Below are 12,377 nucleotides of genomic sequence, written 5' to 3'. Positions count from 1 at the left end.
TCTCCATCCTGAGTCACCAGACTTAACCTGAGGAAATGGATTTATCATCTCCACCAAGGGTGGGGAACTTCAGGCACAACTTAACCTGTCAATCAACTGCTGACAAGCGATGGGTGTGAGCGAGATAATCGCCCGACTGTGGAAATCCCACCCTCCAGGACATCCCACCCTCCTTGGTTACTAACAAATGTCCGGCTGAAGTTTTCTAGCTTCCCCAAACAGCTGTGCGCTCAGTTTCATGAGTCATTTGATGTGTGGTGACTTGAGCAAATCACTTCTGGCTGAAGAATCCGAAGACTCCCACTGAATCGCAATATTAACACATGCCTCTTGGCACTGATTTTTATTTGGTGTGTTAGGTAACCTTCTTTACTGTTCAGTAGGATTGGCACACATCAGGTTTGTGCGCTCTTTCAATATTCCGAAACTGCCTTGAGGCTTAAAAAAATATGTCTTGTAAGTGCTATCATGGCCAACGATTAATGTTAGGCTCATTAAATCATCGAGAGATAAATGCTTAAAATATATCCTCATAGGACCAATTTAGACAGTTTCAATTTGACCGAAAATGTGAAACACCCTGAAACAATCGGCCTAACAAGACCATGTCTAATGCCCCCGGGTATAATTCCCCTAGTACTGGGCTGAGGAGCAGCAGAACCCCACTCTCTGGAGCAATGCAGCTTCGTTCAATATATTTGGGATGGGCTGGAGTGGTGTTTGTGATCCAGAACTAATCGTTCCAGAGTAGCTCAGTTTTTTGTGGCTGAATGCAATCAAATCATCACAGAAATGCTCCAACATCTAGGAACGAGAACTTCAAAAACAGACCTTGCATCCAGGCGGCTGGTATGACCCTATAGCTGTAAGTGCTAATGCACCCATCTGACCAGGTATATGTTATACTGGCTGGACGTTTTAAAATTCCAGCCTGGAACCTGAATCCACCAGGTTTGCAGATTTAACCCCCACTCCACCCATATTCAGGCTCGTCAACATAAAAGTCCTAATATGAATGAAGCCTAAAGCTGGGGTTACACTACACGACTGTTAACCTGATTTTAACTCTGATTTCCAGTCAGGCCGAGTCTGTGCTAGTCGGCTCCAATCTGCAGACTCTGGTGCAGTCGCAGGTGTCAGTCGTGAAAGTCGGGTAGTGTGCGAACAGGCTCAGACTCCGATTCGTTGCCTCCAAAGAACCACGTAGTGACTCTTCACCAACTCAAGGCTGAACGAGTCCCTTTAACAGCCAATGAGAACAGAGAACAGAAAGTAAACCCAGGTGCATGCAGTGGAGCTCTACACTGGAGGACAGATTAAACTGTAAAACTATTAAAAACTACAATACATTACATTGTGCTGGATGCACATGTCCCCATATAACCAATATTACCTGATAAGAGAAAGAGTGAGCCACAGAACTTCCCATTACAGCCTTTACTCCAACTGTATTCTAATTTTCCATTCCACATTAAATGCCACAGCACTGCGGTGCACGCTATGGCTACCGCTAATGTTTCTGAACCATTTAAATTGGAACGCATCCTCAAGTAGGTGTTATTCTAATAACCTCCAGCTCCCTCTGTAGTGTATAGAGTCTTCACATTCACAACTCAAATACATTTTACGTGATGTTTCTTTGTGGATCTACACAAATTGCGGTGCAAACAATAGCCAAAGTGAGTTGTAGGCCTGTGTTAATGTGCGTCTCCTAGGAAACGCGAGTCGCTTGTTTAGTTCAGTTCAGTTTAGTTCAGGAGTTTGAGGTCGTGTAGTGTGTTTTCCCCAGTCGTGTAGTGTACAACTGACAGTTTTCCAGTCTCCAGTGGTGTAGTGTACGACTGACAGTTTTCCAGTCTCTGTAAAATATCAGCAAAAAGAGTCGTGTAGTGTGAAATACCCAGTCTGTTCATAATCTGTCACAACTTTAAAAGTCATGTAGTGGCTCCAAGGTTTAAAACACAGTAAGAAATATTACATCCAAAGCTCCAAAGTTCTAAAATTGGTATTCGGGCCAGAGGAAAATTTTCAAATATTGGCCTCAGTCTACAGTTCACACATTTGAGTATCCAGATTCAAGGCTTCAGGCCAAAACACTAGCTTGTGATTAGTTGTAGAAGCACATACTGAGGAAAGATCTACAGCACGTACCTGAGCTTGTATTTGAGAGTATATTTGGTCTTAATGAAGGTCTCCCCTTGGCCCCCAGGTGCCCATCTGCAGGTGAGGTCTTTGGTGTTCCTGGACCAGCAGGTGAGATTGACCGGTTTCTGGGGTGGCACTAGACAAAATTAAAGTACAGTGTTAAAATGTTGTCCTGCTGTAGGAATACAGATGTCTTGTTTGACAGACTAACAGAATGCGTTAGTCAGAAACAAGTTTAATTAATCCACAGATTGTCATTGTTTAGTCATCCACATGAAACACAGTAGACAGGTGTCTAACTTTCAATGCAAATGAATGTAAAGAAATTACACAGATTACACATCTAATTTAGTAACTCTGGTTTATGCTATTTTTATAATATAATTAAACGCCAGTATTAGTGTCAGTGGAGAAATGTGGCATTCATGGAGTTTAGGATGGGGTCATCATGAGGTGAGAGAGCCCCCAAGATCAGGACTGTGTGTTCTGTTCATATAAGCTGGAAAGGTGAGTTATTATTGTCATGAGCTGCTCTTTATTTTATATTATTTTTAAAATATTATAGACGATTCCAGGTAGGCTCTGGACCCACCGCAACCCTGAATTGGATAAGCGGTTACAGATAATGAATGAATGAATGATTAAATATTATAGACAGTTAATATAATAATACAAAATAAAAGTCCTGGATAAATGGGATAATCATCATCATCATCTTATTTTAAATGGGATAATTCCAACTAATATTTTATACACACTGCAGTAGTTTGTTTTAGATTTTTTTTTTTTTTACCAAAAACCGGCTATGGATCCTCTGGAGGAAAAACTACAGCAGCATTGCATTAAAATATAGTGCATTTAGCTGCATGTAAATGAAATGTGAGGTAAGCACCTACAAAATATCTACAGTGAACAACCTGGTCCAAGAAACGCTACAGGAATATTGTACCGGGATTGAGGTGAAAATGCAGACCTCGTAGATGTTCTGAAAATAATGGCTTGACTTAAATATTTTCAACAACGGATGAGTGTTTTCAGCTGTCATCCTCGATTAAGTTCAGGACGGGCGCCAAGATTCCATTCAACTGAGAACAAAAGGCAGGCAGTGGAAGTGTCAGAGCCTGATTAAGGCCAACAAACCTCGCAGATGAGGCCGGGGAGACACATAGAGCTCTACTTAACGGAACACGGCACTTCAACACACACACACACACACACACACACACACACACACACACACACACACACTCACCATCCCTCCGTCTCTCAGTCCTGCTCTCATTCTTCCTTTCTCTCCCACACACACTCTCGCTTTCCCGCTTCTCCCCTTAGACTGTCCTGCACTCACATGCATGCATGTGTGTGTGTCTGCACTAGTAATTTTCCATATCACCACTGCTCTGTCTTTTCCTGACAAATGTGTAGCATTTGTTCAGACTAATATCTCAGCCAGAGCACTCAGCAGGATTCCTAACTCACTCTTAAAGGACCTCACAGGAGCCTTAGGGATAGTAGTGATGATTAGGTACAAGGGACTTCTTCCACTGTGAGAAGACAACTCATCACTATGGGCCTGAAAGGATGTGGAGCTTTCAAGGAGTCCTTACTGAGAAGTTGATGCTGTGCTTGACCTCACGTGCCTTATTGACCAGATTATTTATAACGCATTCATTCGTTCACTTGTTCATTCATTAATTCATTGTCTTTTGCGACAGGACACAAGGCAGGATCACACCCTGGACAATGCATCACACACTCACCCAGTCACATATCTTTGGACATATTCACACAGTCACTCATTCTCACACACCTGTGGACATTTTCATAAAATCACACCGGGGGACAGTTTCACACACTCATCCAGTCACTCACACACTCACACCTGTGGACAATTTCACACACTCACCCTGTCACTCACACACTCACACCTGTGGACAGTTTCACACACTCACCCTGTCACTCACAACTGTGGACAATTTCACACACTCACCCAGTCACTCACACACTCACACCTGTGGACAGTTTCACACACTCACCCAGTCACTCACACACTCACACCTGTGGACAGTTTCACACAACCATCCAGTCACTCACACACTCACACCTGTGGACAATTTCACACACTCACCCAGTCACTCACACCTGTGGACAGTTTCACACATTCACCCTGTCACTCACACACTCACACCTGTGGACATTTTCACACAATCACCCAGTCATTCACACACTCACACCTGTGGACAATTTCACACACTCACCCTGTCACTCACACACTCACACCTGTGGACAGTTTCACACATTCACCCTGTCACTCACACCTGTGGACAGTTTCACACAATCACCCAGTCACTCACACACTCACACGTGTGGACAGTTTCACACATTCACCCTGTCACTCACACACTCATACCTGTGGACAATTTCACACACTCACCCAGTCACTCACACATGTGTACAGTTTCACACACTCATCCAGTCACTCACACATGTGTACAGTTTCACACACTCATCCAGTCACTCACACACTCACACCTGTGGACAATTTCACACACTCATCCAGTCACTCACACATTCACACCTGTGGACAGTTTCACACATTCAACCTGTCTCTCACACACTCACACCTGTGGACAGTTTCACACAATCACCCAGTCACTCACACACTCACACCTGTGGACAATTTCACACACTCACCCTGTCACTCACAGACTCACACCTGTGGACAGTTTCACACAATCACCCTGTCACTCACACCTTTGGACAGTTTCACACACTCACCCTGTCACTCACACCTGTGGACAATTTCACACACTCATCCAGTCACTCACACACTCACACCTGTGGACAGTTTCACACATTCACCCTGTCACTCACACACTCACACCTGTGGACAGTTTCACACAATCACCCAGTCACTCACACACTCACAACTGTGGACAGTTTCACACAATCACCCAGTCACTCACACACTCACACATGTGGACAGTTTCACACACTCACCCTGTCACTCACACACTCACACCTGTGGACAGTTTCACACAATCACCCAGTCACTCACACACTCACCCTGTCACTCACACACTCACACCTGTGGACAGTTTCACACACTCACCCAGTCACTCACACCTGTGGACAGTTTCACACACTCATCCAGTCACTCACACACTCACACCTGTGGACAATTTCACACACTGACCCAGTCACTCACACACTCACACCTGTGGATAGTTTCACACACTCACCCTGTCACTCACACCTGTGGATAGTTTCACACACTCACCCAGTCACTCACACATGTGGATAGTTTCACACACTCACCCAGTCACTCACATCTGTGGATAGGTTCACACACTCACCCTGTCATTCACACATTCACACCTGTGGACAGTTTCACACACTCACACCTGTGGACAGTTTCACACACTCACCCTGTCACTCACATCTGTGGAAAACCTTAACAACAAATCCACCTACAAAAATGTTCGGACTGTGAGAGGAAAACCACAGAGCACACCACAGAGGGAGAACAAAGCACACACCTCATAGACAGTGACCCGAGAGTGGGTTTAGACACACAACGCCAGAACCCAGCAAAAGTACTTGTTGTGCCACCTTACCACCCTAACCCCACACACACCCACACAGTCATACACACTTACTGCCCACGTAAAGACAGGAGCCGGCCAGTATGCGTCCACCACCGCTGTGGCACACCAGGTTATCTCCAGAGCGCTGCCTGGAGCCACTGAGGTTGTTCAGAGTCACGCTGAGAACCGTGGGACTCAGGATGCTGTAGCTGCTGCTGGGGAGACGCTTTCCATTTAGAGTCCAGTAAAGAGAGCCTGCGTGCAGGCCGTGGTCGGCACTGACCGAACATGTGGCCGTCAGACTGGAACCAATCAGCAGAGCGGGATCCTGTGGATACACACTCGCCAAAGCTGCGTGGAACAAAAGAGGCAACACATTAGACGAAAGAAGGGAAGGACACGTCTAAAATGTGTTGGAATAACAAAGCTGAATAATGCACAGTAGTATAAATATCTATACAAATACAACAAGCCGAGGGGGCAGTCCGAGGGGCCCAAATGCATAAAGATTTGACCACAGCTCTTTTCTACACACTTCCTAAGGATCTCTGGATCACACACGGGACAGCACAGGCTAATATTTAGCTCCATGCTTCCTCAAAAGCCACTTTCACCCAAGAACTCTAGAGAATCTCCTGAGAAAGGTCCAGAATGGTCCTTTCACACATGCAGTGCTTACAGCGGGAAATGTTCGACATGCTGTAGGCCTGGGGTGCCACTTATGCAGTGCACGCAGGGCATACTCCGGGACATTAAAAGCTCTGTTTACACAAACCTTATCTGGAGTTTTTAGCAGGGAGCTAGCAGGATAAAGTCTGCGTAAAGTCCGGGACAAATGTTGCGGGTGTTTGCGTTCCCACATGCAGCTCCTTGGGGTAAATTCAGTGTGTGAGAAGGGCCCAAGATATCTGAAGCCAGACCTGCCATAACTAGAAGTGGGAATCATAGGGGGTCTCATGATATGATATTATCACGATACATTACACTCAATAATGATGATATCACAATACTGCTATTCTGCAATATTTCACTCAATATACTGCAACACTATCCATTACGGCACATCAAGATGTTGGTGTAAATGAAGAAGACAAATTACTCCGAAAATATTATGTATTTATTAGTATAAGTTGCCAGAATCTGACAACCTGTATGAGACAAAGTACAACAAAGTCCTTCGCTTAGCTTCATGATTCTCACATGCAACCTAACTGCTACTTATCCATGTTTAAGTGGGTCATAACTTTAACAGCCAGAAACTGTGAGAAAGCAGAACAGTTCTGTGGTGACTGTTCAGGTTTGTTGTGTTGCCTGTGTACGTAATTTGAACAATAAATATGTCTTTATCCAGTTCATTTTTGGATTGACTGCTGTAAAATCCAATGTGGGTTTGCCTGTTTTTTTCTTCACTATGGATTTACCCTGTTCATTTTAATAGTGCCATCACATGGAGAAATTAAGTAGTGACTCTGGAAAATCAAATTGGAGGGCAATCTGTTTAGAGTTTCTGCATGTTTCAAAAAAAATCACCAAACATACTGCCAGTGTTTTGATAATGTATCGCAAACAAAGTGATATGATATATCGCATTATATTATATTTTTTCCCACCCCCAAGCCATAACTGCTGGGAATACACTACTGGACAGCTCAACAAGCTTGGAGGAGAACGCTAGCGCCCAATTATTTTATGCTACCTAACAGAACGTTATAAACTGCTAAGACAAACTACCAGCTGTCTGACAGCTTCTGGTCCAGATTTGCAAAGAATGGGGTGCACACAAGACAGGAAAAGGTCATATTTTGAATGTGCCCTGCTCTAAACTGCTAACAACAATGACAAGCTGACAAAAGATCTGGTCGAAAAGTGGTGTGTAATTGGACATGAACGTACTGTCCACTGTGTCAGCGGCTGCTGGTGGTGTTTACACTGGCTAATTGCAATAACAGAGCATATTACATCACATCATCTATTAATGGTTTTATGTGCTCCAACAATGTATTTCATCAATATGAAGAATAGGTCCTTGGCTCCAAAAAACATTCTGGTTTTCATGGCACAGACTCCAGTGAAGTTTACCTCACCATCAGACGCTGCATTAACGGATCACGGATTTGGCCTCGAAGACGCCGTTGAATCATCACAGTGTGCGGAAACGTTCCATCAAAGGCAAAGACGGAGTGTGCAAATCAGCGTCGGCATGGAGAGCCCTTTTTACTTTAAACACTTTAACGACAGCTGCAATTACCCGTATTTATTTTACGTGTCCGAAAAGGAAATGGGCTGTAAAATATCGCTTGTTTTGAAAAGGTCTCGTGAGGTAAGCCCCGCAGGCCTGTGATCACTGGAGAAACTTTCTAAACCAAGGCAAACACACGGCAGCTCGCACTAAGCCCCAGCTTAGGCCGCTGCCATGGGGTGAAGAATGGGACACCTGACTCCGACGTTCCTGCTCGCTGTGTCATTCAGCACTCCCAACTCATGAGGACACTTGCGACTAGGGGTGGGCCATATTTCATCAAAAATGTGACAAATTAAGTCTAAATATGCAACAGCGTCCTGTGTATATTGTCAGTTCTTTACTAATAATGCACAACTACATATTTTATTAAGACAGCACTGAATTTGGGTCTGAAATGGAATAGTATTTTTACAAATTTTTAAATGATTCAGTGTTTTAAATTAAATAAGGCAATAATAAGGACTTGTTATGTCTGCAACATCTACACACAGCTACCAACTTGGAATGGTCAAGACTACTACATGCTTCCCCCAGACATCTTTAGGAAGCTGCTGCTAACACAGCATCATTTGGAAGCTCAACACGCTTGGAGGAGAATGCAATCTGCCCATTTCTGATTTTGTTAGCTAGCAGACACACTCAATGAACTGCAAATTATATGGAGAATGTGTAACAGTTTCATTAACGTCTAACAAAGAACAAAAATGTAGTGTCTATAGTTTCTAAACTCAGTAAAAGTAACAAATGACCCTGCTGTATATAGTGTATAATAAAAATGCCTTCAGGTATCATCATACTGCTCTTGTTCTACATTGCCCACCCTTACTATTTTCCCATTTCCCCCGCTCCCTCGCTGAGCTATGTTTATGTTAAAAGGAGGCCCGGAGAAAGCCGCTCTGGTGCTCTGGGGTTCACACGTGGTGGAAAGCATGTAACACACTGACCATCCCGTGGCGGGCGATGGATGGATGCCATGTTCTTAAGGCCTGCTAATCCCTCGCCTGGCGAAGGAGGATGTGAAGATGGCAAACCTTAATTGAGCGTAATTAGTCCCAGTGTTCACTTTTCCTCTTTGCTCTCACACCTGTGCGTGCCACAGAAAGCCTCCTAATCACACGGGGCTCACAAGGGCCATCAATCAAATTATCTTCGAGTTGTTGTTTTCTCTACAGTCTCTCTGCATAAACTGTCATTAGAATCTAAGGATGCTCAGTGATATCTGAATCACATGGATTTGAGCAGTTATTAGCTTTAAAACCACAGAGGAAATCTGTTGAGGTTTTGCAGATGTTTAAAACCAACACATCTGGATTACACCAAATGAAATATATATATATTGGATGATATATTGGACTTTGCGCAGTTGGTAAAAATTTTCTGAAAATATTTATTTTAATTATTTTGCAAATTTACTGAAATATACTGCTTTTCTCTGTAATATTAATATTAATTCTAGTATGTAATACTCTAATGTTAGTACTAATAATAATCAATTATAACTTTATTTATCAGTGCATCCCTTTCTTTAAAGCGATCAAGAGCTTTAAAAATCTGAGACTAAGTTTGTTATTTATATAAGGATTAGTTTGAGCCACACACAGAGACTAGGACAACAACAGTACAATTTCCCTAATAACTCACCTTGGCCAAAGAGCTCAGAAACTCCATTCCATGTCAGAGTTTTGTTACAGTTCATAAAACAGTACAGCGCATGTGGTAGATGAGTTATAGCCTTGAAATTCCCATACCTTGGCTAGTTTTTCCCAAAGTATTACACAAGTAAAATGGACACTAATAATTTAAACATGAATTCAATTGTATACAACTGTTCACACATGTCCAACAAATATATTCCAAACACTAGTTAATTTATGTGGATGAATTATAAGCCTTAAATTTGAATTTTTCTACTGGTTTAAGGTTTTTCGTCCAGTATTTATATCTGCTTTTAAAAAACGTCTTTATATTTATGAAGAATTCTGATGCTAACTAAATTGAAAAAGATTAGGGGAGTGCAGCGCCATTTAACCTTTGTATTTCTTCGGATTTAAACATAAGTTTTTAAGCATTTTTCAGCCTTGAACCACAGAATACAAGCATTCAAAAATATCAAGGACCATATCTCAGTCTTGCTGAGTACAGCTGGAAATGTAATAAGTGTCAGGTTTGAGTTTATTTCACAGGCACACAAATTGTGATTGATTAGCATCCATGCTAATGTAAAAAGACATTAAGCACTATTTAATATAGCTTTTTAATTTGATCAATTTATTTCCTATCCTTAATTTGAGTAAAAAAATTTAAATGTAAACGTTTTCAGTCTCACTGAAACAAAGATAAAAAATAGTTAGTAACTACACTTTTCTTCTTTCTCCCCATGAACTTTGCTGAGTACAAAACCTCCAGATGTTCCAGAGTTGTGTGTGATCAGGTAACAGGTGAGGTACATTTTTAGAACTGGATTAGTTCTGAAAAAGGGTATTTCAAGCAAAAAGTACAACGTAGTGTGCAGAAATAGTAAGTCTTTTTAGTTTTGTGTTGAAATATATGGGTTATTCTTATAGTTAATTTGTAATTATAATACTTTAGAACTAGAGTTCACCAACAGTGTTGACGTTTTTAGAGATATAGGCATGGTTTCTAAGGAAACTGAAAGACATTTTTAAAATACACATTCCTGAATGTAATAACAGTGGGGACACATGGCACCCAGGAGGAGTAAGTGTTGAGCTAAAATGCACAATATTCACAATTTATAATTATTAATAGTTACGATTAACGACTTTCTCAAAGGATTTGGACAGTGATATAAAACCAGTAAGCCTTCTGAAGTGCTGACTACTTATATTTCAATATAAAGTGTAGTTATATTGGGAAGAGACTCCAAAGTAGGGTTCAGCACAGACTTTTAGCCAACCCTCAGTAAACAGTATATTGATGTGGAGGAAATAAGCAGCTGACACCTAAAATGGCACTCTCGTTGCCTGCTGAAGTTCAGCTTGTGCTGCATTTGTATCAGTGCTCAGGTCAAAGTATTCCTACGGGTCAAAAAGTGGCCCTAAACTTTAGGAAGAGCTCAGAGAGTCAGAGAGTGAAACAGAGACAGTGTACTCACGGCTGAGGGACAGCACTCCTGGAGCACACAGCGAGAAAAACAGCAGAGTTACCGAGCTCAAGTTTGAGCCCCAAGAGCCGGAGGTGTAACTTCTCCTCTCCAGCGCAAAGCTCATTGTTGTTGGTGTTGTTGTTGCCCGTGTGTGAAGCTCCAGACTCGGTTGTTTGATGCGGGACTTTGGGCTCAGAACGGAGCCCTCAGTGACAGCGCTGCAGTCCCGGGGAAACTCCACCGTCTTTGGGGGCTTCTCGACGCGGTTCTCGTCTCCTTTCCCCACGTTTTGGCATCGTTTTTTCTCTCGTTTCTTTCGTTTTATTCCTCGTTCTTGGTTTAAAAAAACCACAGCTCAGACGCATCCAAGTTTATACTTTCTCAGGAGGCTCCTCCCCGCCATGTCTCCTTCCCCTCTCTCAGCACCTCCTGCTCCCTACAGAGGTGGAGAAAAGAGAAAAACCGCGCCATACATACACTCAACTACGTGTCCAAAACTTTGTGGACACCCCCTCATAACTTGTGAATGCACAGACTCACAGCCTTTACCACCCTCCCACATAAAGCATGACAGGAATTAGGGGCAGTTCACCAGGACTACTGTTAAACGTCGGTAAGAGGGGTATAAGCCCCCAGTACTGGGCTTTGGAGCAACAGAACTCTACTGTCTGGAGAGATGGAGCTATTGTGATCCTAAACTAATCGTCCAGTATTTGTACCTAACCTCATTAATGTCCTTATGGATCTATACCTTTAAACCCTTGAGGCCACCCACTCTTAAGTCTTCCCATAAAAATAGACTATTACTGAAAAAAAAAGCCAAACTTATCTGCTAACACCCCTGATTTCAGAAGAAACAAGTGTTCACAAACATTTCCTCATAGTCTAGAATGTGTTAGGGCCTGCAAACAATTCCTTCTGCAACACGATTCAAATGTAGAAAAGAGAATATGCCCAATCCTTAATATGTAAAATTACTGTAAATAAATGCAACAAATTAACATTGCTTGAAAAGTTTTAATGATCCCTTCCAGTGTATATCAAGTGTTCGCTTTGAAACTGCAGTGTGCCAATGATAGTCTCAAAAACATAGATTTAGATAGCCAGGGGTTCTGATGTCACAAAGCTAAGGAACCAATCCTGTCAGTTTGCAGGGCAGGGATTTTGCAGGTGGGTGGCAGTGGTCTGGGTTGAGTTAGAGGTGGGGGCTAATTGCATAATCATATCTCTGCAATTACCTCCAAAAAGGAGAAGGAGTTATAAATAAACAATTTTTAATGCATTTTGGGATTTTTTT

The 12,377-nt window shown here is 42.5% G+C and overlaps 1 protein-coding gene across 1 annotated transcript in view; it reads right to left on the bottom strand.

Moving 5' to 3' along the window:
* Nucleotides 1-11,369, bottom strand: part of crlf1a (cytokine receptor-like factor 1a) — a 28,055-nt gene extending 16,686 nt beyond the window's left edge. Inside the window, exons 1-3 of the mRNA XM_066682168.1 lie at nucleotides 11,090-11,369; nucleotides 5,805-6,083; nucleotides 2,152-2,281 (exon numbers count right to left, since the gene is read on the bottom strand). Of these exons, the coding sequence (XP_066538265.1) occupies nucleotides 2,152-2,281; nucleotides 5,805-6,083; nucleotides 11,090-11,204 (524 nt within the window). The 5' untranslated portion in view covers nucleotides 11,205-11,369. The remainder of the gene's footprint in view (nucleotides 1-2,151; nucleotides 2,282-5,804; nucleotides 6,084-11,089) is intronic.
* Between the last annotated feature and the right edge of the window lie 1,008 nt (nucleotides 11,370-12,377).

This window comes from Hoplias malabaricus, chromosome 9 (assembly GCF_029633855.1).
Source record: "Hoplias malabaricus isolate fHopMal1 chromosome 9, fHopMal1.hap1, whole genome shotgun sequence".
In the NCBI taxonomy this organism is placed as follows: Eukaryota; Metazoa; Chordata; class Actinopteri; order Characiformes; family Erythrinidae; genus Hoplias; species Hoplias malabaricus.
Note: the sequence above shows the minus strand (reverse complement) of the source record. Positions and strands in the feature narration are given on the sequence as shown.